Source organism: Rhinatrema bivittatum, chromosome 1 (genome assembly GCF_901001135.1).
Source record: "Rhinatrema bivittatum chromosome 1, aRhiBiv1.1, whole genome shotgun sequence".
NCBI lineage: Eukaryota > Metazoa > Chordata > Amphibia > Gymnophiona > Rhinatrematidae > Rhinatrema > Rhinatrema bivittatum.
Genome location: NC_042615.1, coordinates 194411700 through 194439338, shown reverse-complemented (window position 1 = coordinate 194439338; position 27639 = coordinate 194411700). Strand labels below are relative to the sequence as shown.

Sequence of the window (27639 nt, the reverse complement as noted above, 5' to 3'; positions counted from 1 at the left end):
ATAGCTGCACCGAGATCAGCTGAGGCAGATCTGTTCCCGCTGAGCGCGGGAATGGAGGCCATTTTGGAGTCTTTTAGATTAGTGTCTCATGCAGCTATGGGGGAGGGGATTCTCCCGCCTCCTCTCTCTCCTCAACCAGGGTTACCTGGAGGGAGCGAATCTTTACACCTCTCTCACCTGCAACGGAGAATAGCCCCGAGGGGGCTTCTGACTCCTCCTCGGAGTTTATTTTATTTCTCCATAAGGCTTTTAAAGCCAGGAGGGAAGGGAAGCTGCAGGCTGGAGGTAAAACCTCATCTAGTGGTCTTAAGTCTCTTTTTCAAAAGTGATCTAAGTCTAAGGGAGTCTCTGGGTCCTCCAAAGCGAAGCGCCCTTTGCGTACAGGGGCTCATCAGACCGATACTGATTCCACGGGTCAGGATACAGACCCAGGGGACCAGGACCCACAGGGCAAGCCTCTGATGGGGATGGATACAGATCCTGATCAACATCCACAGGATCCAGCACGAGGCTCTCACATTGTGGAATGAGATGACCCTAAGGTGGTCCATCTGTTTAGGAGGGAGGAGTTGGCTCCGCTTATCCCTGCCATACTCTGAGAGCTAGGCATAAGAACATAAGAAAATGCCATACTGGGTCAGACCAAGGGTCCATCAAGCTCAGCATCCAGTTTCCAACAGTGGCCAATCCAGGCCATAAGAACCTGGCAAGTACCCAAAAACTAAGTCTATTCCATGTTACCATTGCTAATGGCAGTGGTTATTCTCTAAGTGAACTTAATAGCAGGTAATGGACTTCTCTTCCAAGAACTTATCCAATACTTTTTTAAACACAGCTATACTAACTGCACTAACCACATCCTCTGGCAACAAATTCCAGAGTTTAATTGTGCGTTGAGTAAAAAAGAACTTTCTCCTATTAGTTTTAAATGTGCCCCATGCTAACTTCATGGAGTGCCCCCTAGTCTTTCTATTATCCGAAAGAGTAAATAACCGATTCACATCTACCCGTTCTAGACCTCTCATGATTTTAAACATCTCTATCATATCCCCCCTCAGCCGTCTCTTCTCCAAGCTGAAACGTCCTAACCTCTTTAGTCTTTCCTCATAGGGGAGCTGTTCCATTCCCCTTATTTTGGTAGCCCTTCTCTGAACCTTCTCCATCGCAATTATATCTTTTTTGAGATGCGGCGACCAGAATTGTACACAGTAATTCAAGGTGCGGTCTCACCATGGAGCGATACAGAGGTATTATGACATTTTCCGTTTTATTCACCATTCCCTTTCTAATAATTCCCAACATTCTGTTTGCTTTTTTGACTGCCGCATAGATGGGCCGCCAAAAGAGTCCAGACGAGGGGCCATGGACCCAATGTTGTTGGGTCTGAGGACCTCGAGGATATGATTCAATCCCTGGGGGAGAACAAGGTTCACTGACTGCCAGAGGATAGGCCCAAGTCGAGGGGCTCCTTTTCTTCATGGTCTCGATTAAGAGGGAATCGGAGATTTTGTCCGTCCAGAGCTCCAGCTTCTTCCTTTCGGTAAGCGTCCGGTTGCCAACTTTCCTGGTCTCAGCCCTTTCATGGCCGACGCTTTGGCAGAACTGGGGCTACCCAGTCCACTTCTGGGGCCAAGTCTTCCCAATAAAGGGACGCCGACTCATTCCTTGGTTCCAGCTGTCGGGGGCAGATTGTCCCTGTTTTGAGAGGAATGGGGCAAGGTGATGTTGGATCAGTGGGTCCTTTCTGTGATAAATCGAGGCTATGCTTTAGATTTTGCACACCGTTTTCTGGAGCAGTTTCTGGCCTCCCCATGCGGTTATGAAGAGAAATGACAGGCAGTACAAGATACCTTTCAATGCCTTCTGCAACTTGGCGCCATCACCCTGGTTCCTCACGCGGAGCAGCGAAAAGGGTGTCCCCAAAAAAGAGGGGTCCTGCCGACCCATTCTGGATTTGAAGCTCGTAAACCGCTGCCTCAGGGTGCCACGTTTTCACATGGAGACGTTACAGTCAGTCATTGCCTCGGTAAGAAAAGAAGAGTTTCTGAGGTCACTGGACCTACGGAAGCGAATCTTCACATAGGCATTCGGGCCGACCACCAGAAGTTTCTGAGTTTCTCAGTGATGGGTCGCCATTTTCAGTTTCGAGCTTTGCCCTTCGGTCTTGCCACCACACCCAGAACATTTACCAAGGTAATGGTTGTGGTGGTGGTTCATCTGCGCAGAGAGGGGTTCCTGGTGCATCCATACCTGGATGACTGGCTAATTCGGGCAAAGTCGGAGTCGCTCGGCCAGTTGACAATTCGCAAAGTGCTTCAACTCCTGCAATCACTGGGTTGGGTGATTAACTTAGACAAGAGCCGACTGGTGCCCATCCAGTCTTTGGAGTTTTTGGGAGCTCTATTCGACATTCAACAGGGGAGAGTGTTCCTTACCTTGGACCGAATCGTCAAGCTGCAAGGACAAATGCGAGACTTATTGGCCAACAGTCTCCCCAGAGTGCAGGATTATTTGCGGGTTCTCGGCTCCATGACATCCACCCTGGAACTGGTGCCCTGGGCCTTTGCTCATATGCGTCCTTTACAGTGTTGCTTTCGCGTTGGAATCCAGTCTCCGAACAGTTTCATTTACCTCTCCCTTTTATGGATACGGCGTGCTCCAGTTTCGATTGGTGGCTTATCTCGGACAGCTTATCCCGAGGAGTTCCCCTGGAGGTGCCTGAATGGACAGTGGTGACCACGGACACCAGCCTCTCTGGTTGTGGAGCGGTTTGCCTGAGGAAGTTAGTGGTCGATCAATCATCTGGAAACCAGGGCAGTGTGGTTAGCGTTGCAAGTGTTCCGCCCTCTCCTCCAGGGGAAGTCAGTCAGAATTATTTTCGACAATGCAACCGCGATGGCTTATATAAATCACCAAGGGGGAACCAAGAGCCAGCCAGTGGCCACGGAAGCCCAGCAGCTGATCAGCTGGGTGGAGAAGCATTTAGTAAGTATTGCAGCATCTCACATAGGAGTCGACAACATTCAGGCGGACTTTCTCAGTCGGCACCGCCTTGATCCCGGGGAATGGGAGCTCGCAGATGAAGCTTTCCAGCTCATATGTGACAAGTGGGGCATACCCCGCATTGATCATATGGCAATGTTTCAGAATGCCAAGGCTCCGCGCTTCTTCGGTCGCTGCAGAGAAACAGGAGCAGAAGGGGTAGATGCCCTGGCCAACCGACGTGCAGCTATATGTCTTCCCTCCTTGGCCACTGATAGGCAAAGTGCTCAGGAGAGTGGAGATACACCCAGCAGAAGTCATCCTCGTGGCTCCAGAGTGGCCGAGACGGCCTTGGTTTGCGGTCCTGGTCAATCTGGCAGGGGCGGGTCCCCTGCAGTTTCCACCGCTCCCGGACCTTCTCCATCAAGGGCCCGTGTGTTTGGAAGAGGTCGATCGCTTTTGTCTAGCGGCATGGCTTTTGAGAGGCGCCGCCTGAGGAGCAAAGGTTATTTGAACACTGTGGTGGCAACACTTCTCCGGTCGTGCAAGACATCCACCAACCTCGTGTATGTGCGCGTGTGAAGAATCTTTGAATCTTGGTGCGTGGACTGGGCGATTGTTCCTACTCTGTCTTCGGTGTCGGATATTTTAAGTTTCTTACAATCCGGACACGCCAAGGGCTTATCGTGTAGTTCCCTGAGGGTTCAGGTGGCAGCTCTTGGTTGTTTGCGCGGTTCCATTCAAGGCGTGGCATTGGCTGCTCACCCTGATGTGGCTTGTTTCCTAAAGGGGGCGCAAAGCATTTATGTCCCCCGATCAGGCACCCTTGTCTTTCTTGGAATCTGACCTTGGTTCTCTCAGCTCTGTGTACGGCGCCCTTTGAGCCTCTGAAAATGGTTACAATAAAGGATCTCACGTTAAAGGTGATTTTCCTTATCACTATCATATCTGTTCGTAGGGTATCGAAGCTCCAGGCTCTATCCTGTAGGGAGCTGTTCCTGAGAATTTCGGATTCTGGTGTGTCCTTGCGGGACAGTTCCTTCCTTTCTTCCGAAGGTGGTGTCTGCTTTTCACATGAATCAGTCAGTGGAGCTTCCGTCGTTTCCCGTTTTGGACTGGTCAGACCCTATGTCTAAAGACTTACGGAAGCTGGATGTTTGTTGGGCGTTGTTGTGTTATCTGGAAGTTACTAACACGTTTCATGTGACGGACCATCTTTTTGTGCTGTGGGCTGGTCCAAAACGAGGAAATATGGCATCAAAAGCTATGATTTTGCGCTGGTTGAAAGAGGCTATAGGCTCGGCATATTTGTTGTGTGATAAGCCTGTACTGTTTGGTCTTCGGGATCATTCTACTCGTTCGCAGGCGGCTTCTTGGGCAGAGTATCAAATGGTCTCACCGCAGGAGATCTGCAGGGCAGCGACTTGGAAGTCTTTGCATACCTTTGCCAGACACTACAGACTGGATGTTCAGGCACTGGGTGAAGGAGCTTTAGAGAAGCAGTGCTTAGATCGGGCTTCTCCAGATCCCATCCCAGGTAAGAAAGCGCTGGACATCCCAGAAGTTTGGACTGATCTGGGTACGTACAGGGAAAGAAAAATAAGTTTCTTACCTGATAATTTTCGTTCCTGTAATACCACAGATCAGTCCAGAGTCCCGCCCGGGGAAAGCCTGGAAGTAAGGGAGAGTCTGCTCAGTTATTGTTTGATTTATTTTCAGATCTGCAGACATTGGATTGACCATCCTCAAGTGCTTCTACAGGTTCAGTTCCTAGGAGGGGTAAGTGAACCGGTTATTTCTTTTTCTTGTTGAAGGTTTATTGTGCATAGTTATGGTGGTTTTTTTGAGAACCATTCTGCTTTGACATTGAGTAATACAGCCGGACTGTAGGTGGCACCATCCTATATAAGGCAGAGGTTTTTTTTTTTAAACTTCTCTGTCTCCATCTGCTAGGGGGGGGGGGGGGGGGGGCAAAACCCAGGAGTCTGGACTGATCCGTGGTACTATAGGAACGAAAATTATCAGGTAAGAAACTATTTTTCCTGTATCTCTTATTGAAAACAAAAAGGTGGGTGGCTAGACCATCAAAACATCAGAAATAAAAAAAAGGCAAGGTGTGATACAAATTTTGCTTGTCAGGAACTCCAGTCTTCTTAATGCAACAACTTTTTAATATTTCAAAAAAGCACAAAGGTGCTTGTTTATAGTACAGATTATCAGTGCTGACGGTGCCCCGATAGACTGTGTTTTGAAAATGCTGCATCAAGAGGACCTAAAACAAAGCTTAGATTATTACAAAGAATATTAGCAACCCAAGAGCACAGAATATATAGCATTAGAGGAATTCTTACAGGTAAGAGTATTTTATTCCATTTTGAGCCTTATTTCTGAGCATCCCTTTTACAGGCAAGGCAAGTTTAAAGCAATAATTTTCTGCAATGCATTAATCTGCTGTCAGGCATTGCCATTCCAAGCAGAAGACAAATTGTTCTTAAATATGTCATACAACCTTTATTAAGTTAAAAAAAAAAGACTTACTAAAGCAGACACTAAAATAAATGCCAAGTTATATTTTGAAGCTTTTCTATGCACTCCTAAAGTAAAATTTCTTTTTTGGGGGCAGTAATTCATCATTTCTCATTTTTCTTCCAGCTGAATTGGAATGAGTGCTGGGATTCTGGCACCATAAGCTTTCATTTTTCCCTCCTTCATCCTAGTTCTTAGTCTGTTCGTTGCAGCAATGGTCCTGAAGCTGGAAGCCATGCACTAGGGTAATTTCTGGAACCCTGTATCATTTGCTTTAAGTTTACCCAGCAGGTGCCATCGATGATGACTAGGACTCCCTCCCCACGTCCCACAAGCTATGACTGCTGCTCCCATAACGTTCCCAGCTGACCCAGGAATTGAATCAGGGTCTCTTTGCTTGACAGTGCATGCACAGCACTGCCACTGAGTCACCAGGATGGCCCCTTAAGTCAAATTTCATTTACCACATTAATTTGATCAGTTCACTGCATTTTAAAGTATTTCCCTAACAGTTGCAAACTGAAGATTGACTAGTATCCACAAATCTTGTAGCTATTAACAGAATAAAAACAACAAAAAACCCCTGCATTAATTTCACTTGTTAAAAAAATATGGTTTTGTTTTAGGCCAGTATTGTGACAGGAGATCGTGTGTGGAGAATGCCTCTCTTTCAGCATTATGCCAAGCAGGTCACAGAGTCTCAGCTTGCAGACCTCAACAACATTGGAAAATATAGCAGGTACTTATCCACTAAATAAACAATCACGCAAAAATATAAATTATCCACATACTTGCCTGATGTCTTTGAGTAAATAACACCATATCCAATATAGTTTATCTTGGTATGTTTTATCAAACAATAGTATTTTTTGTGTTAAACTGTGGCCCCTAGGACAGCAGGATGTAAGTCCTTAGGAATCCTGCCCGCCTTCCCATGGAGTTGGGTTCTCCTTTTGGTTTGCTGTTTTATTTTTTCACTTGTATTTTTCTATGTTACGAGACTGAAGGGGGACCTCGTGTGGACGCGCAGATAGTGGCATGCTGGACATGCTCAATGTGTTGGTCAAAGCTTCTAGAAACTTTGACAAAGGTTTTCCGTGCCGGGCTCCATCAGATGATGTCACCCACATGTGAAGACTTAACATCCTGCTGTCCTAGGAGAACACGGGTTACATGTAAGCAACTACACTGTTTGTTGGTGTCAAATAAAAAAAACTGGATTTCAGTCTGCTTCAGGTAGAATGCGAAGGCTCTTTTGCAGTCCAAACTGTACAGTATTCACATGGTGAACATATGGCCTGGGAAATAATGTTGGCAAGTGATTGGTTAAAATGGAATTCTGACACCTCCTTAGGCAGACCCTTAGGATGGCTACTCATAACCACTCTATCATGATGAAACTTAGTATAAGGTGAATAATTTACTACATCATTGATTCTCAACCAGTATGTCAGCAAGCACAGGTAGGTGTGTTGCATGCTACCTGTAGCCGGCAGCCACTAGAGACCAGGCTGACAGGGCTGAAGACTAGAGCTGATCAGCTGGAGGCCAGTGTGTATGTATTTGAGAACAGGAGGCTGTTTGTGTGTGTATGTATGTGTGTGGTATGTATGCGGGGAGGGTGCTTTTGTGTGTGTGTGTAGTATTCTTGGATTTTCAGAAGGCGTTTGACAGAGTTCCTCATGAGAGGCTTCTGAGAAAAGTAAAAAGTCATGGGATAGGTGGCGATGTCTTTTCGTGGATTGCAAACTGGCTAACAGAGTAGGATTAAATGGACAATTTTCTCAGTGGAAGGGAGTGGGCAGTGGAGTGCCTCAGGGATCTGTTTTGGGACCCTTACTTTTCAATATATTTATAAATGATCTGGAAAGAAATACGACGAGTGAGATAATCAAATTTGCAGATGATACAAAATTGTTCAGAGTAGTTAAATCACAAGCAGATTGTGATAAATTGCAGGAAGACCTTGTGAGACTGGAAAATTGGGCATCAAAATGGTAGATGAAATTTAATGTGGATAAGTGCAAGGTGATGCATATAGGGAAAAATAACCCATGCTATAGTTAGACAATGTTAGGTTCCATATTAGGTGCTACAACCTAAAAAAAAGATCTAGGCGTCATAGTGGATAACACATTGAAATAGTCGGTTCAGTGTGCTGCGGCAGTCAAAAAAGCAAACAGAATGTTGGGAATTATTAGAAAGGGAATGGTGAATAAAACGGAAAATGTCATAATGCCTCTGTATCGCTCCATGGTAAGACCGCACCTTGAATACTGTGTACAATTCTGGTCGCCGCATCTCAAAAAAGATATAATTGCGATGGAGAAGATACAGAGAAGGGCTACCAAAATTATAAGGGGAATGGAACAGCTCCCCTATGAGGAAAGACTGAAGAGGTTAGGACTTTTCAGCTTGGAGAAGAGACGCTTGAGGGGGGATATGATAGAGGTGTTTAAAATCATGAAAGGTCTAGAATGGGTAGATGTGAATCGGTTATTTACTCTTTCGGATAATAGAAAGACTAGGGGGCACTCCATGAAGTTAGCATGGGGCACATTTAAAACTAATCGGAGAAAGTTCTTTTTTACTCAACGCACAGTTAAACTCTGGAATTTGTTGCCAGAGGATGTGGTCAGTGCAGTTAGTATAGCTGTGTTTAAAAAAGGATTGGATAAGTTCTTGGAGGAAATGTCCATTACCTGCTATTAAGTTCACTTAGAGAATAGATACTGCCATTAGCAATGGTAACATGGAATAGACTTAGTTTTTGGGTACTTGCCAGGTTCTTATGGCCTGAATTGGCCACTGTTGGAAACAGGATGCTGGGCTTGATGGACCCTTGGTCTGACCCAGTATGGCATGTTCTTATGTTCTCTTATTGGCTCTGTTGTAAAATGCTTTAAAATCCTTCAGCATTGATTTATTACAAGAAAATAAACTCTTATCTTGAACATTCTAAACTAAAATGCTAATGGGCGAGGGAGGTCTATTTTGCTTTTTCTGTCTCTGTTCAAGCTGGAGTTGCTATTGTAATAGATAAAATATTACCATTTCAGTTGCCTAAAGTTATTGTTGACCCCCCACCCCCCAAGGCCATAACTTGATAATACAAAGCACTTTATATGATACCCCTTTGCTGATATGTAACTTGTATGCCCCAAATGTCTATTCACATTCCTTTTTTCAAAACATTTCTCAACTTATGAGTAGTTTTTATAATTCTTCAGTGTTGATTGGAGGTGATTTCAATAATGTACATGACGAATCATTGGTCAGAAGTAAATCTGGGGTGTGGCACAAGCATAGACTTCAGTGTGTTTCTTATGTCATAGTCAAGATTTGATTGAGTCTTGGCAGATACGTCATCCTATGGAAAGGGACTACAGGCATGTATCTTTTGCTCACAGTACTAGATTAGATTATCTTACTTTCCCGACCCCACTATTAAGCAGAATGGCTTTATAGTGATTTCTGACAACTCTTTCTTCTTATCTCTTCAGGGTCTTAGTGATGCCTCTGGTAGGCCTAATTGATGTTTTCCTTCACATCTTTTTATGATCAATCTTTTCATGCTTACCTTGGTCAACGATGGAGAGATTATTTACATTTTAATGGACAACATCAACAGAATCTGTCTCTTTTCTGGGAGACTGCCAAAGTGATTCTGTGGGGTGATATTAATTATATGGCCGGTAATCATAAAGATATTGATCATTCCATATTGACCTTGGAGAAAAAATTACATGTCGAGAAACTCCATTTTGTGTCTCATCCCTCCCATGCTAATAAAGCCAAATCTTTGGCCACTCAGACAATACTTAACTCCTTAATCCACCAGCACACTAAAAAGTATAGTTTATTACAAATACCGGGTTTTTTTCAACTTGGTAACAAAGCGGGCAGAATGTTTGCCCGAAGTATTAAATCATAGGGAGGTTCAAGGTACCTTGCTGCTATGAAAACTATTTCTAGGAAAGTTATGAATTCCACCACATCTGTTGTTGGCACAGTATTATGGCCAGTTGTATTCTGCTAACATGTCTTTCTCAGGTCAGAAGGTACCTGTTTTCCATTCAACAACCTGCTGTATCACCTCAATAATTGCAGTTTGTGAATGAACCTATTAAAACTGAAGAAATACAGGGAGTTATTTTGTAGACAAAACTGCATAAAGCTCTAGGCTCCAAAGGATTTCCCTGTGAATTCTCTAAGATTCTCTCCAGTTCTATAGTCACTCCTCTATTGCTTTTCTTTCAGGATTTGGAGAAAAATGAGAAATTTATTTATAGTGCTCACAAAGCTATCATTACAGTCATATTAAGAAAGGTGGAAAGAAGGCAAAACGATTACCGGCATGGTTAAAAGGGGAGGATCCCTTCTAACCTCAATTTTACAGACTCATATCTTTACTTAATTTTGAATTTATGCTGTTGGCCAAAATATTGGCAAACAGACTTTCTCAAATACTCCTGGATTTGATTTTAGATTCCCAAGTGGGATTTGTTTAGGGTGGTCAGTTGGTGCTTAATGTTCGTAAGATAATTGTCCATTGAGCATTCAAACAGATCAGTTTGATTCATTGAAAAAGTGTTCAACAAGGTAGATTGGGAATTTTGTTAACAGTTCTGCATCATTATGGGTTTTCTGTTTTTTGTTTTTAATGCAATTAGTCTCTGTTCTATATTCTTCTCCCATTGCGTCTGTGATAGTGAATGGTATGCTCTTGAAGCATATAGATCTTCAAAGAGAAACTCCTTTACTTTTCTTGTTGCCTTAAGACCTTTTTTTGCATTTGCTTCAGAATAATCCAGATATACCTGAAATTCCGTTAGGAACTACCATTTTCAAGTTGGCTGCTTTTGCAGATGATCTGCTGTTACATATCCTCCACTCTCTATTCAGGTTTTACCAGTGATCTTGTTGGAATTCCAGATCATTGTCTGGCCTTGCATTGAATTTAGACAAATCCAAGATCCTCCTGACTGGATCATTACCACTCTTCATTGGAAAGGCGGTTTTCCTTTAAAGTGGACTATGATTCTTTCAAATATTTGAGTGTATCTTAAATAAAGACCCACAACATATTAATTTAAACCTTTCTCATTTATTGAGTCTTACTGAGAAAAGTCTATAAATCTAGCTTTCCTTCTCCTTCCTTCCTGATTAAAATACATTTGCTTTAATGGTTTTGCTCCCTAAATGGTTATTTTTTTCTGTTACCAATTTTTCTCTCTCACTCTATTAAAAGAGGCCTTTACAAACTCTTCAGTAACTATTTTTGAGCTAGAGAGATACCATGCTGATGTGGGCCCCTTGCGATCTGCCTTGTGCCCCTGCGACTTACCAGTCTTGCGAGCCTTGAAAGCTTTGTGCATTAAAAGCACAGAATCCGAGGTGTACAACGAAGAACACCCTTTGGAGTCGTCCCCCTCGCCGTCCCCTGCCGAATCCTCCACAGCCCCATCCAAACCAGCCCCCCTCCCCAGGTGCACTAGGCCACGGAGACAACGGGGGAGGTAGAAGCCCTTCCCCCATAGCAGCTTTCTCCTGCTCCCTCATGGTCCTTAAAATGGCCTCCATTCCCGCGCTGAGCAGGAACGGATCCGGGGCCTGCCGAGTCAAAATCGGGACACTAGCCCCCCGACACGGTCGCGATCCACTCCCCGTCGATTTCGCTGGAGCAGCAACCCCCGAAGACCCTTCTCCACCTGACAAACACCCCATGCAAATACCAGCACGGGAGAGCCGCACGCGGTACAGGTCGCACCACGCGGCATGAGCAGCGGTCTAAATTTAGCCCTGCCGGAGAGAGGAGCGGCGAAAAAACAAAGGCCTACCTGATCGGGAGCTGTCCGTGGTCTGAAACTAACTCCCGCAGAGAGCAAGCTAGGCCAGCAGAAAAGGAGAATTTAAAGGCACAGGACCTATTTTATTTTATTATTATTATTATTTATTTTTTTTTTATAACTGTGCAGGGGCTAACTGAAGGTGAGAGCCTGAGACCCCCGGGATCACCTTCAGTGGGCAGTTACAGGTTCCTCAACCCTCTGCTCCTGAGCCTCAAATACCAGGGGGGATAGTCCCACCAGGTCCTAAAGATCAAAAACCTGACCCCTTTCTAACCATCAAGACTATTAAAGTATAAAACCAACTCTGAATCCTGACAAAAACCACTAAATCCTGACAAAAATACCAGACTCCAGGGAAGCACCTCTTCCACCTGCTGGAGACAGAAGAATACTGACAGACTCTAGCTGAACACCTAGACAATAATAACATACTGTACCCGTCACAACACGGCTTCCGAAAACACTACAGCACTGAGACATTACTCCTCTCTCTAACAGACAACATACTAAGAGGTTTTGATAACAGTAAACATTACATCCTTATTATGCTTGACTTATCTGCAGCCTTTGATACAGTAAACCACAGAATACTACTAAAAGGACTTGAAGAAATTGGATTATGTGACAAAACAATAAACTGGTTCAGATCCTACCTAAACAACAGGTTCTTTCAAGTCCAGATAAAAAAACTCATTATCACAAAAATTTAACCTTGAAACAGGAGTACCTCAGGGTTCCGCGCTGTCTGCTACCCTCTTTAACATATATATGCTACCCTTATGTCATCTGCTGGCAGGCCTAGGGATAATACATTACATTTACGCAGATGACATTCAATTAATTCTACCAATAGACGACACAATTGAAAAAACATTGTCTAGCTAACATGTACCTAGACATAATTAAACAACTACTAAACCAAATGGAACTGGTTATCAACATTGACAAAACTGAATTCCTTCACCTTGAAAGAAAACATACTGAAATCATTCAAACACCGATAACCCTAAGAAATAACCAAAAAATTGAGCTAGCCGAAAAAGTAAGGAATCTAGGAGTAATAATGGACCCAGAAATCAACCTCAAGCAACACATATCTATAAAAGTAAGAGAAGGCTACGCAAAACTTATGGTCCTCAGAAGATTGAAACCATTACTCACACCCGCCCACTTCAGAATAGTATTGCAAACACTTATCTTTTCCAGCACTGACTACTGCAATGCACTCTTACTAGGACTCCCAAGCACATCGATAAGACCACTCCAGATACTTCAAAATACAGCAGCCAGAATACTGACGGGAAAAAAGAGGAGGGACCATATAACCGAAACTCTAGCAGACTTACATTGGTTACCCATCGAATACAGGATAAAATACAAGGCCTTATGTACCATACACAAACTAATATATGATAAAGAAGCAGACTGGCTAAACACAGCCTTACGAGTACACATTCCTCAAAGAAACCTCTGCTCAGCAAACAAAGCTCTACTAACAATCCCTTCAGTAAAGTCAGCAAAATTAACCCAAGTGAGAGAAAGGGCTTTATCATTGGCTGGGCCCATACTATGGAACACGATGCCCCCCGAACTCAGATTACAGAATAATCTCAAAACTTTTAAGAAAAATTTAAAAACATGGCTCTTTAAAAAAGCCTTCACTAAAGAGTGTGGAGGGTAGAGAATGAAAGTACAGAGGAATGCAGATGAGAATGAATTTACTCAATCCTACATTTAAGAAGTAATATCTCAAAGAAATAGTAACTCAATAATATACCTGGACTTGACCAACATTACTCAAATAATGATTTTACTTATGAAATTGTAACCGAACTTTATTGGCACCTGTTAGAATGTACGATATCCGAGATTTACTAACCTTAGTCTATGTGCCTATTTGTAAACCGTTGCGATGGTATATAACTTAGCGACGGTATAGAAAAGTTTTTAAATAAATAAATAGGTGGCACCTCAGGGGAATACGACAGAGTCCACAGAAATTGATCTGTTTCCGCCTGCTGGAGGGGAGGTAAAACCCAGGAGTCTGGGCTGATCCAGATACGGACAAGGAATAGCGATTTTCTTCCTCTTTGCAGAATGCTGAGATAGAGGGTGGGGTGGCTGAGGGAGAGGAGGAGGATAATTTTGTTTTCTGTTGGGGGATTTCAATTCTTGCATTGTGCTGAATTTGTATCTATTCAATGGACACGAAGTGTAAAAGAATAATGACTAAATTTATAAACCCAAACAATATAACATGAAAAAATTATGAATTCAAAAAGAGACCTGTTATATGGATGTCAATAATCTGAGTGTACCTTCATACGATGCTGTAAAAAAATACGGCTATCGTGACTGTGAAGCCTATGTGTAGGCTTTAAAAATCATTAGGTACCCCAGTGTTGGAATGCAAACTTTTGTAGTGCTCACTGTCCACTGTGCAATTGTTGCTGAAATGATCACGTGGATACTGTTGCAATATTCACTTATCTCAAAATTGTAGTCTGTCTTGCCTCAGCCGACATCCTGATGTTTCGGAGGCTGGCTCCTTCTTCAAGGGCTGGATATGCGCAAGAGAGACCGGTATTCCAGTGAAACATTAGATGTTGTGACAGTGAATCTGGTGGAACACAGGTAAAGTGTGCAAAAAAAGAGACATCTTTTAGTTATTGAAAAAAACAATTAACTTAGGCTGAGATGTAGAGAGATACATACTTGATTACTGTGCCAGCAATGTTCAACTTGTTAAGTTTGTTTAGCGGTCTGTGAAGCTCCGCTGTGGAGGAAATGAAATGACCAGAGAACTGTTTACTCTGTCTTAACTGCTGTGATTGTTAGCCTGCTTGTTAAAACCTGCAAACGGGCAGAAAAGGCTGCTGTTTTTTTAAAACTTGAAGTGGTAAAAGTTGTGCTCAAATCTCGGAGTAAAATTTAAAGTACTTACTGAAAAACAAACGGCTGCTCCCACGACTCTGTGCTGGCGCGAAAACGCCAGCAGAAGACTCCATATTTAAAGGGAGAACCCTCTGTGAGAGGGCGGAGCTGTGGGGCGTCACTGGCTGCTGTGCTGAAAAAAAACTTGCCGGACTGAAAATGAATGACGTTTGCCATGTTAAACAAAGCAACCTCAGCTGTGAGAAGTGGGAGGGGCAGGACTGATAAACAAAGACGGCTATCACACTGACACTTGCCTGCAGAGCTTAAAAAAGACAGGATTTTAAATGAGCGATTGCCACTCTATTTTGTCATTCAAGCCAAACGGCTCCAGGGTGTTCAAACGGAAAATCCAAGCATTTTCTTGTTTGTTTAGTATACCAGCACGATCTCCTCCCCTCCAGGATTGTTGAATGTGCTGAATAATAACCCATGTAAGGTCATTAAAAGAATGGCCAGAATCAATACAGTGTTGTACTATTGGTGCCTTCTGATCACAATGATTAATTCTGCTTTTGTGTTCTGTCAAGCGGGTTCTTATTTTTCTTTTAGTCCTGCCAATATAAACTTTGGGGCATGGGCACTGTAGTGCATAAACGACAAACTCTGTGTTGCAGTCCACATCTCCATTAATGTTGACTGTATATCCAGTTGTGGGGTGGCACCAAGTGGTGCCAGAATGTGCTTGGGAGCAAAACATGCATTTCCCGCACGGTGATTGCCCCCTGGATACAATAACTGTTGGTTCTGGTGTGGAAGCCCTAATAACATGTTGTCTGATGTGCTGACCTCTGGAATACACAAACATTGGAGTCTGCTTAAAGACTGGATGAGGGCTAAGAACATGCCAATATTTTAACAGGATGTTTTTAATCTGTGGCGTGAGTGACTTGTGCTGTAATACACAGACAAAATCCACATCATCTGATTTGTGTTTGTATTGTAGAAGAGCGTCTCTATCCGAGAAAATGGCTCTTTTGTATGCTCGGTTGATAACATGTTTGGGGTAACCTCTAACAGCAAAACGTGTGGATAGACTGTTTGCTTGTTTATGGAATTCTTCATTCTCTGAGCACAATCGTTTGATGTTTTTCAGTAAGTACTTTAAATTTTACTCCGAGATTTGAGCACAACTTTTACCACTTCAAGTTTTAAAAAAACAGCAGCCTTTTCTGCCCGTTTGCAGGTTTTAACAAGCAGGCTAACAATCACAGCAGTTAAGACAGAGTAAACAGTTCTCTGGTCATTTCATTTCCTCCACAGCGGAGCTTCACAGACCGCTAAACAAACTTAACAAGTTGAACATTGCTGGCACAGTAATCAAGTATGTATCTCTCTACATCTCAGCCTAAGTTAATTGTTTTTTCAATAACTAAAAGATGTCTCTTTTTTTGCACACTTTACCTGTGTTCCACCAGATTCACTGTCACAACATCTAATGTTTCACTGGAATACCGGTCTCTCTTGCGCATATCCAGCCCTTGAAGAAGGAGCCAGCCTCCGAAACATCAGGATGTCGGCTGAGGCAAGACCGACTACAATTTTGAGATAAGTGAATATTGCAACAGTATCCACGTGATCATTTCAGCAACAATTGCACAGTGGACAGTGAGCACTACAAAAGTTTGCATTCCAACACTGGGGTACCTAATGATTTTTAAAGCCTACACATAGGCTTCACAGTCACGATAGCCGTATTTTTTTACAGCATCGTATGAAGGTACACTCAGATTATTGACATCCATATAACAGGTCTCTTTTTGAATTCAAAAAGAATAATGACTTTCATGTTATTTTGCCTGATATTATTATTGGTAAAAAAAAAAAAATTATAAACATTGAATGTTAAATCAAACGCACAACAGTAAGTGAATCTTATTAAATGTTTTATGAAGCCTCAAGATTCTCTGCACTGGGAATTGAAATAGGTTTTAGGTACTTTGCCCCCTCAAAAATACTCTGTCACCTTATTTACCAGAAAACAAGAGGTAATGGGAAGAAGAGGAAAGGGATTAGACTCAGGATAATCTAAGAAAATATTTCTTTATAGACAAGAGTGGTGGATGCATGGATCAGCCTCCCAGTGGAGGTATCTGATTCAAAAAAGCATGGGACAAGCACAGGGGTTCTCTCAGGGAGTAGTAGGGACTGAAAGTGAGCAGTTGGTGTGGATAGGTAGATAAGAACATAAGAAATTGCCATGCTGGTCAGACCATGGGTCCATCAAGCCCAGCATCCTGTTTCCAACAGAGGCCAAACCAGGCCACAAGAACCTGGCAATTACCCAAACACCAAGAAGATCAGCCCTATAGTCTCTTTCATCATGTTTTTCTGTTTGTCTAACTGCTATAAATCCAGAGCTTAACGGGGTGGGGTGGAACAGCCAGGAAGGCAGTTCCAGAACTCTTCAGGCTTAAGAGGCAGAGTAGCAGGGCTGTTCTTCAGCCCCTCCCCTCTAAGTTTCTGTTAATTTAATCCATTTTTTTCCCAGTTACTGAGGGCTTAATTTCTAACAGAACAACCTAGAGCAGTGATGGCTAACCTATGACACGCGTGTCAGAGGTGACACGCCGAGCCGTTTTTGCTGACACGCGTAGCGTTTTGGGACTATCGATTTTTTTTAATTTTTTTTATCGGCTGTGCCGAGCCTTTTTTTTTTTTTCGGCTGCGCCAACCCTATAAAATTAGTTTTTTAGTATCCCTCCAGCCCCCCCCCCCCAATGCCCCCGGGCGCAGGGAGGCGCATGCGGCGCAGCGATAGGCAGGGCCGTGGTGGAGCTCACGTCACCACGGCCCAAACAAAAAGATCGTGTTGAACGCGCTGATGCTCCTCCTCCTTCCTGCCTGTGTGGCCCCGGAAGTAAACGTTGCCGGAGCCGCGTGGGCAGGAAGGAGGAGAAGCATCAGTGCGTGCAGAAGAGGAGCATCGCTTGCACTTACGGGCCGCCGCGAATCTCAAATCGCAGCGGCCCGAGAAGAGGAAGAAGCCCGGTAGCAGGGCCGCTGCAGAGCCCATCCTGCGCGACCCGCGAAGAGGAGGCCCAGAGGTGAGAGAGAGGCTGAGGGTCTGTGTGTGTGTGTGTGTGCGCGCGCGCGCGTGTATGACATGAGTTGAGAGATTGTGTGTGAGAGTGAGGACCTGAATGTTTGCAGAGACTGCATGTGCTTGAGCAAGATAGCATGTGGGAGTGAGAGAGAGCCTGTGTGTGTGAGAGTCAGACAGCATGTGCCAGTGAGAGCTGTGTGTGTGTGTGTGGGTGTGTGTGTGTGAGAGAAATGCATGTGAGAATGAGAACCTGACTGTGTGTTTGAGGGAAGAAGATGGAGAGAAAAGAAACAGAAAAAAGACAATATAAAAGGAATTGGCAAAAAAAAAAAAAATAAGAAAGGGAAGGTGGAAAAAATAAGAAAGGGAAGGTGGAAAAAAAAAAAAAAAGCCTGTGACCAATCAATTAGAAAACTAAGATCAGACAGCAAAGGTTAAAAAAAATATATATATTTTTAGTGACGGGCACATGTAATCTTTGGGAATGTGCAAGAATAGTAACATCCCCAATAGTCATGTGGCAGCAGTGACAGTGGCAGCAGAGGAATGAGAGAGGTTCCGAAGTTGCTGGCAAAAGAGAGGCGGGTCTGCCTTTAATGTGTGCATGTGAATGAATGGGACTCTGCCTGGGGGTGTATGTTTGTGAATGCATAGGTGTCTGCCTGGGGGTCTGTGTGTGTGAGAATGAATTGGTGCCTGCCTGGGAGTCTGTGTGTGTGAGAATGAATTGGTGCCTGCCTGGAGGATGGAGCGGGAGTGGTGTGAAAATGACTGGGAGCCTGCCTGGGTGTATGTGTTTGTGTGTATGTGAGGGAGCCAGTGAGTGTGAGAGCATGAGTGTGTATGAGAAAATCCAGGGGAGTAAGAGTTTGTGTGGGAGGGGGGGTGGAGGGGGAGAGAGTGTTTTAATTGAAGATTTAGCCGACGAAATTCAGCAACAAAAAAGTCACTAAGCAGGCAAGGTAAAGAATTATTTGTTTTTGCTTTATTAATAAATACAGTACATATATTAAAATTATAACTTGTTATTAATTAGAGCTACAAATATCACAATTATGGATTTTTCTAGAAGTGACACACCACCCGAGTTATGCTCGGTTTTTTTATGAATTTTGACACACTGAGCTCAAAAGGTTGGCCATCACTGACCTAGAGCATCATTCTGCCACTTTCTTTCTGCAATTTAAGAAAGCAGAGCCAGCTGTGTATACCAATTCTGACTCCCATATGGAAACTAAAAATTGCCAGTAGCTGCATGCATCATTTGTGGCCACCCAGCTCTTGGAGGAAGCAGAGCTGAACAGAGGGTGTTGGAGCTGCTTACCCTGAAACGAGGGTAGTCGCAGTCGCATGGCTTTGATTTTTGCTCAGTTTCCCAGTACAATTGAGGAGGCTGTGAGGGCAAACAACCAAGGTCAAAATTTCTGCATTACTAGGTGTATTGGCTTCCTGCTTATCATGCTGTCATCCTATGCCCTGCTCTTGGTGATTAGGCTAAAGGCATAGGAGAGTGGAGGGGGGCAGGGGAATAAGTCGAGTGATTGGAAGATGGAAAGGAGCTGTAATAGGGTAAGAGTGGAGTGAGGGCATCAGAGGGAGATTAGGGCAAGCGAGCGATGAATGTGGAAGGCCAAAAGATTGAGTGAAGAGATCAGAGGAGCTGTGGGTTGTGTGGGAAGAGGGGAAAGTGGGGTTTAAAGATGCTACGGTGTGTGGGGATCGGAGGGACTATGAGTGAAATGATCAGAATGGAGGGCGGCTGTGAATGCCATGATGGGAGGGGTAGAGAAGAGTGAAGGAAGAAAGGGGATAGAATTGGGTGTGCTGGTGGTGGCGGCAGGAGAGAGAAGAGAGCATATGGCATTGCTCCCTTCCTTCTACACTCAAAGAGACAAAAAGCGCAGGCTATGCTTTTGAATTCCAGGCTCCATATCCTCTCCAAGGAGCCTAAGGACAGCGAACAATGCATATCAATCTACTCCCACCCCAAGTCTGAGGTGAGCCTGTTGATTCTGGATTTAAGTGGAGGCTTGCACCTTACTGACCAAGAAAGGAGAGTCTCTGAAGAGGCTAATTTTCCAGGGAGAGGAGAGCTCAAGGACCACCAGGAATAGAGTGTTAGACTTAAGGGCTTTAGGACCACTGGGACTGGGGATAGAAGATCAGGATCACCAGGACATAGAAGAGGGGATTTCTTCTCCTTATCCCACTGATTTTGCATTCCCAATCCCAGCTGTCCTTTGCATACCAGTGCTCATCGAGCATGTTAAGAGAGTGAAGTGTGTTTGGGTGTGTGTGTGTGTGTGTGTGAGAGACTGTTGACACCCACACCTGGCCCTGCCATCTCATCCCCCTCCACAGTTCCAGTTCCTTTTTGTCTACCAATAAAGCCCTGTATAAAACTATCATGTTCTGTAAGCATTCTAATCAAGTAAATGCAATGTTAAAGCACAATTTTTTTGGTTTTTCAGGTCTGGAGGAGCATGCACAGCTGCTGCGTTCCTAAAAGAATTTATTACAGTGCCTCACTGGGCTCACTTAGACATAGCTGGTGTGATGTCAAACAAGGACGAAGTTTCCTATCTTCGAAAAGGCATGTCAGGACGACCCACAAGGACTTTAGTGGAATTTGCTGCTCGTCTGAGTTGGGACAAGCAAAATCCTTAGACTGTTTTGTAATTCATAAAAATTGTAACTTTAATAGAATACTAAATTAATTTCCCTAAAATGCAGTGGTATTATGTAATTAAAGTACTGGTTCAAAAAAATCACCCAAGTACAGTATTTAAGGCTAAAACTGTGTAATTATTTAACACTGAATCATTGCAGTTTGAAATAAATGATCTATTTTCAATTCTTTGAGAGACATTTGTATATGGGTTATCAAAAGGAAGCAGAAAGTGTTGATATTTCATGGCTGATAGGTCAAGGTGCCTTCTATGAGAAGGTTCTATACCTCAGTTAAGTTTTTTTGTTTAAAAAGCAAATTAGTACCACCCCAAATCATTTTAGTGGAATTTGAACCTGTTATGATACAGAACTGTAGTTCTACATATGTTCAAAACCAACATGGTGACTACATCAAATAGATTTGTACACAGAATTCTAAAGAAGGCCTTGCAACAACTTCAGTGAGAATCTACTAGTTACTTGAAACTACTTGAACCAGAGGTATTTAGCCAAGGATGAATTAAATTTCAAATCAAGGAAAACCTTTCGGTGGCATAGTCTGCCTGAACTAAGAAAACATTGAAAGAGATACGAGGTCAGTTCCAGAGTGGGATTGCATAAAGACAGCTGCCCCTGGATGCAGCATGGATGCTGAGAATGCAGAATAAAATGTGTATAAATGTGAGAGTGTATTTTTTGGCATTGTTCTGTCCCCATTAATGGGTACATGTTTGTGTCTGTATATAGTGCAGCCCACCTGTATTTAAAACAGCCCCTCCTTCCTAGTACTTGTGACACTTTCTGTAACCCAGCATAAAAGTCTGAGAGCCCTGCCTTTAGGAGGGAGTTTGCCTTTAACAGAAACCCCCTCCCTTCATGTTCCCTCCTGAGTCACTGGGTCCTGGGCTCTCTGCTATTGGTTCTCGCCCCTTACCTCATCCTGAGGAGATTTTCTCCGGTATTCATTCCATGATGGTGGGTCTGTTTCAGCTGAGCCAGTAGAGAACTCAAGTGCCTGTAACCTTTGTTACATGAACAGTTTTTTACGTTCCTCCTACCGCTTAATTATAAGACTAATCAGCTTCAACCCCTCCTTGTCCTTCCCTGCATCCCAAGATACTTCACCTCCCTTCCCCTGCCTTCCTCCAGCTACAAGGATTTCTGCCAGAGGCATAGCCGTTTGAAAACAACTCTTGTAAGTAATGAGAAGTTATCTTTACAATAAAGATTTCAAACATAAAGATCCTTGTTTTGAAGACTGATTGGGTGGAACGTTAGCTGCTTTGGATGAGGGAACTTTGAAAGTTTCTGTGAAACAAACAGTATAAAAGCTGTACAGTAAAAGGCTTTACAGTTAAGAACTGTATAGTAAAAAACTGATCTCTCTGCAGAGAGTTACAGGCAGGGGCTGATCTGCCTAAGTGGAGCACTTTGCTGGAAGTTGTAAGGAGAAACTCAGTGAAGTTCATTTGTGTGATCTGAGACGAGGCGGGAAGTTTCTGAGCTGAGGAACTCTCCCCTCCCCCCCTGCAACTGCTACAAGCAGAGAGCAATCAGTTGCCATAGAAACCAATCCACGAAGCCTCCTGTTCCAGGGACTAAAGAGAACAGAAGCAACGGCAGGGAGGGGAAAATAGAAGCTACACCAACCCTCCTCACATCCCTGTGTTACACTTCGCTGCTAAAACTCCCTCACCCTTTTCACTACGCTCTGACAGGCTAGCAAAAGTAAACTTTGTAGTGTCAATTAAAAGAAACTCAGCCTGAACAGACATAACAGAGAGAATCATGGCTGAAATTTCAGAGCAGCCAGCCAAAGCCATCACAGTAAAAAGTGACACAGAAGAAGGGAAGGAAGGCAGGGAAGAGAAAGATGAAAGCAGGGAATCAAAGAGATTGTGTGCGCTTACAGAGAGAGCTGCACAGACATATAAGGAAAAGAAGCTGAAGCATGAAGATAAGTTAGAAAGGGAATGGCATAATATTGCTAAGAAAAAAGAAAAGATTTTAGAAAACCCCACCAATCTTAAGTATCACATAGAGCAGCTGAGGCTTCATTTTCAAACTTATCAGCTCAACACAGAAGAGTATCTAGGGTTCTTAACACGGACTAATACTGCAGAAAGCCTTGAAGAAAAGGGCTGCCAACAGAGTTTACACCAGATATGCCAGAGAATGGTAACAGACACTATTAACAGTGCAGAAGCAGGTGACATAATAGATGAGACCAACTCTAAGCACTCTCACACCTCTAAGTGTACATCAAGATCTGTTAGGTCACAGGGCTCAAGATACTCGAGCCACTCTCAACTCAGCTCTATCATCCTTGAAAAGAGAGCAGAGTCCCAAGCAGCTATGGCACGCATACAGTATGCTGAACAAGCAGCAGCCCTCAAGATGGAAGGGCTCAGAATAGAAGAACAACAGAAAGCTGCCGCTACAGCCGCCGCCGAGGAGCGCAGAAAGGATGAGCTAGAGATTTCCTTAGACCTGTTGCAGCAAAAGGGAGAAGCAGCAGCCCTTGAAGCCCAAATTAAAGTACTGGATGCGCCCCCGGATCAGGACAATGGGGAGGACCTACTCAAATGCACGGCCCAACAAGAACCAGTCTGACGGACGCTAGAGTATGTTATAACTCACCCTCTAACTCACGCCAGCGCGTCACCTCCTCCAGAGCATCCCCCGCATAGGGAAGGAGCACACCTCCCTTCACAAATAGAGACCTCAAACAGAGAAATCAAACCTGAAACACAAATGGCCATGAGTACCAAACCTCATGGCAGCAGTCCACTGGCTCTAGATCATGCGAATGTAAGGCACCCACACACAGGCAACGTTCCAGCCGAACACCCCGAGCCAATGCACAACAGGAGAGATGTGCATAGTCAACCACAGGATATCAATCCAGCGAGGCCCGTCACCTTTCAGGAGGAGCCTTCAGAAAGAGAAGACTTATCAAGGTACATGTCTCGCCGAGAACTCATAACCGCAAGCCTCTATGTGTTCAACGATCAGCCCAGGGATTATAGGACATGGAAAGCTGGCTTCCAAAATGCTGTGAAAGATATGAAGTTGGACTCATCAGAAGTGATGAACCTGATGATGAAATGGTTAGGACGTGAATCGGCCGAACACGTGAGCAGATTGAGAACCACCCACCTAGGGAATCCCTCTGCAGCATTAAAGGAAATGTGGGAGAGACTCGAGCAATACTATGGAAACCCAGTCACCATAGAAAATGCATGGTTCGAGGAACTGGAAAACTTTCCAGAAATATCCAGAAAAGACAATCGAAAGCTATTAGAATTGGGAGATCTTCTCCAAGAGGTAGAGACAGCGAAAGCCGAACTAATTTATCCGAGTCTCAGCATCCTAGACACACCACGAGGCATGAACATCATCATAAATAAGCTGCCAAGCGATATACAAGACAAATGGGCATCTCACGGTGCACAGTACAAAGAGGACAACAGGCACCCACCGTTCCATGTCCTCACAAAGTTCATACGTGACTTGGCAAAGCACAGGAATGACCCTAGCTTCCAGTTCAGCACATGTGAGACACACCGAATCAGCTACCGAGTGGGCGAAAAGCCAGCCAAAAAGTATGGCAGCAACAGGAGGCCCATTTCGGTGCACAAAACAGAAGTGTCACCCAAGACATCTACACAAGATGAACTTCCTGAAATGAGTGGGGTGGAGGATCCAGACCGGCAGTGCCCCATACACAAAAAACCTCACCCGCTCAGAAAGTGCTGAGGATTTAAAGGGAAACCCTTGAAAGAACGCAAAGAACTGTTGAAAAAGTACAGAATTTGCTACAGGTGCTGCTCTTCGTCTAGCCACATGGCTAAAGACTGTAACACAATCATCAAGTGTTCAGAGTGTGGGAGCGACTGACATAATAGCGCTCTGCACCCTGATAAAGCAAAACCTCATCCTTCAAGAACTTCACACCCCCCAGTTCAAACCACGGCGGGGAGGAGAAAGATGAACAAACGCCAGAACCTGAAGTGGTCCCAAAATGTACACAGGTGTGTGGGAGGAACAGTGATGGGAAATCCTGCACAAAAATATGCTTGGCCAGAGTGTATCCCGAAGAGTCACCTGAGAAGGCAGTCAAAATGTACGTCATTATAGATGAGCAAAGCAACAGATCCCTGGCAAGGCCGGAATTCTTCGACTTGTTTGGCATCCGTCACCACTATACTCCGTACAGCCTCAAAACCTGTTCAGGAGTCGTCCAAAGGACGGGGAGAAGGGCAAGCGAATATGTAATAGAAGCGATAGATGGCAACTACAAGTCAAACTTACCCGTGCTCATAGAGTGCGACCAGATACCTGACAACAGAGACGAAATTCCTACGCCGGAAGCTGCTCAACACCACCCTCATCTGAGATCTATAATGCATCGGCTTCCACCACTAGACCCGGAAGCAGAAATCCTGCTGCTATTGGGCAGAGACGCACCAGCACTGACCAAGGTCTTAGAGACGCGTGATGGCCCAACAGCCGGTCCCTACGCATACCGACTCGCCTTGGGATGGGTGATAGTTGGCGAAGTCGGCTTGAAGCGAACAAAAGGACCAAGCGTTCAGACATACGCCACTAATATCTCAGAGGATGGAAATCCTACCCTATTTGAACCGTGTCCTAACCACCTAAGCACCAAGGAGATCCTAAGCTGCGAAGGACCAAATCTCAATCCAGCTACCAGCCGGATCACCCCCCCATCAGATGCAGAGGAACATCTAGGGGACCCAGTGCTTCAAGTCGCCAGGGATGACGACAAACCTACCCTTTCGGTAGAGAATAGCCCGCTGCCTGCAGTGGCCACATACGGGCTCAGGAGGACAGCCCAAGAAGGAGAAAAAGAGTATGGTACAGAGGCCAGACGCTTTGGAGAAGGACTTCTACGTAGATGACGGATTAAAGTCCTTACCTACCGCAAGGGAAGCGATTAAGTTAATAAAGGCAACACAAGCAATGCTAGCAGGCGCAAATCTGAGACTCCACAAAATAGCCTCAAATAGTCCTGAAGTAATAAAAGCATTCTCTTCATACGATTGCGCCAAAGACTTGAAGAACTTAGACCTGAGAGTGGACGCACCCCCTCTCCAACGAAGTCTTGGGTTAAGTTGGGATGTAAAGAAGGATGTCTTTACATTCCAAGTTTCAATCCGAGATAAATCATACACCCGCCGAGGTGGCTTAGCCACAGTCAACAGTCTGTATGACCCGCTGGGGTTTGTAGCCCCAGTTACAATACAAGGAAGAGCCTTGTTAAGAGAACTCTCATCCAGCACTACCGAATGGGACACCCCATTGCCCCAAGCAAGGAAAATGGAATGGGAAAAATGGAAGAGCTCCCTGAAAGTGCTCGAACAGCTCCACATACCACGCACTTACGTTCCAATATCACTTAGTACACCCAGCCATAAGGAGATCTGCATTTTCTCCGATGCATCGGTCAAAGCCATAGCTGCGGTAGCCTTTTTGAGAGTAACAGACGCGAAAGGGACAGTACACGTGGGCTTCATCTTCGGCAACGCAAAATTAGCACCACAACCCGACCACACCATACCACGCCTAGAATTGTGTGGAGCGGTGCTAGCAGTGGAAATAATGGAGCTGATAACAGCCGAGATTGATGCTATTCACTTCTACACGGATAGCAAAGTAGTACTAGGTTACATTTACAACCAGACAAGAAGGTTCCACATGTATGTTAGCAACAGAGTTGAACGTATACGCAAGTCAACGCACCCAGAACAATGGCATTATGTGCCCACCGATCAGAATCCAGCAGATCATGCGACAAGAAGTGTGCCAGCATCCCATTTAATGGAAACAATGTGGCTGACGGGACCAGAATTTCTCCAGAAACCAGAACACAGGTCTCCCGAATGCTTATTCGATCTCGTAGACCACGATGCCGATTCGGAGATTCGCCCAGTCACAACTACTCTCCTCACCGGTATTGTTCCCAGGAGCGGTCTGGGAGCTCACCGTTTCCTGCACTTCTCAAGCTGGACGACACTGAGAAGAGCGATGGCGCTTCTCATCCATATAGCGCTGTCAAGACACCTACCAGCTGACGATAAGCGGAAAACCTGCCGTCAATGGCACCTCTGCACAGAATCCCTCTCGGTGAACGAGCTCACCCGAGCGGAGAACACCATCTTACGCTGTGTACAACGGGAAGTGTACGCAGAAGAATGGAGACGCATCAGCAGAGGTGCGGGCTTGCCCAAAGACAGCCCACTCCGAAAGTTGAATCCCTTCATTGACAAAAACGGCCTGCTGCGAATTGGTGGCCGTCTCACCCAGGCGGAACTGGACACGGGAGAGAAGAACCCCGTCGTTGTTCCTGGTTCGCATCATATAGCTGTCCTGCTTATACGACACTACCATGAACAGGTTCGGCATCAAGGTCGACACTTCACTGAAGGAGCTGTCAGAGCAGCAGGGCTGTGGATTGTGGGAGCGAAACGATGCATCACCTCTATAATTTACAAATGCATCAAGTGTCGCAAACTACGTGGTGCCTTCCAACAACAAATGGCCGACTTGCCAGCAGATCGACTCAGTACCGAGCCTCCGTTTACTTATATGGGGCTAGACGTCTTTGGGCCCTGGCTGATCACGTCCAGGCGCACCCGAGGGGGATGCGCGAACAACAAACGCTGGGCAGTGATATTCACCTGCATGAGTATTAGAGCTGTACACATTGAAGTCGTCGAGTCTTTGGATACCTCGAGTTTCATAAATGCATTGCGCAGATTCTTTGCGATCAGAGGTCCAGCCACCCAAATCCGCTCCGACTGTGGAACTAACTTTGTAGGAACTTGCAAAGAACTGAACATTGCCTCTGTTAAGATTGACTATCCTACCGTTGAAAGATACCTTGGCAATCAGAAATGCACATGGAAGTTCAATCCACCCCACGCCTCGCACATGGGAGGATCATGGGAGCGAATGATTGGGATGGCCCACCAAATCCTCGATGCCATGCTGATAGAAACAAGTCCGACTCGACTCACCCATGAAGTCCTAACCACTCTCCTAGCAGAAGTGGTGGCTATCCTCAACGCGAGACCACTAGTTCCGGTATCCTCCGACCCTGAGTCACCGCTGATCTTGACCCCAGCCATGCTTTTAACACAAAAGACTAATAACATTCCAGTGCCGCAAGGGGACTTTGATGGCAAAGGAATTCACAAATGCCAATGGAAACAAGTCCAACAGCTTGCCAATTCCTTTTGGAGTCGGTGGAAGAAAGAGTACTTACCGACTCTCCAGTTTCGAAGCAAATGGCAATCCAACAAACCCAACATCCGAGAAGGGGACCTTGTTCTTCTCAGAAATGGTCAAACCCAACGCAACAGCTGGCCCCTGAGGCTCGTCATCAAGACTCACCCTGGAAACGACGGATGTGTTCGTAAGATCGAAGTAAAGACTACGAACCAAGGGATAGCCAAGGTCTTCTACAGGCCCGTCAGTGAAGTGGTACTCCTTATGCCACGTGAAGAAACCTGAACTTCGTGGACCGTTGCCCACACCAAAGACTCTCTCTCTCTCTTTGTGTTGTCTGTCTTTCGTTTCAGCTTGGTGAAACTCCTTGAGGAA

General features: G+C 44.8%; 1 protein-coding gene and 2 long non-coding RNA genes across 3 annotated transcripts in view; 2 read left to right on the top strand and 1 right to left on the bottom strand.

The window, feature by feature from the left end:
• LAP3 (leucine aminopeptidase 3) overlaps positions 1–20202 on the top strand; it is a 154773-nt gene extending 134571 nt beyond the window's left edge. The window contains exons 12-13 of the mRNA XM_029590495.1: positions 6135–6247; positions 19812–20202. Coding sequence (XP_029446355.1) covers positions 6135–6247; positions 19812–20007 — 309 coding nt within the window. The 3' untranslated portion in view covers positions 20008–20202. The remainder of the gene's footprint in view (positions 1–6134; positions 6248–19811) is intronic.
• On the bottom strand, positions 13899–14394 carry LOC115084997. The gene is made up of 3 exons (XR_003854688.1): positions 14305–14394; positions 14076–14136; positions 13899–13980 (listed from the first exon to the last, which is right to left on the bottom strand). It is a non-coding gene; the product is annotated as an uncharacterized LOC115084997 (long non-coding RNA).
• Positions 14075–15838, top strand: LOC115085005. The gene is made up of 3 exons (XR_003854689.1): positions 14075–15389; positions 15558–15618; positions 15713–15838. It is a non-coding gene; the product is annotated as an uncharacterized LOC115085005 (long non-coding RNA).
• Positions 20203–27639: the final 7437 nt, after the last annotated feature.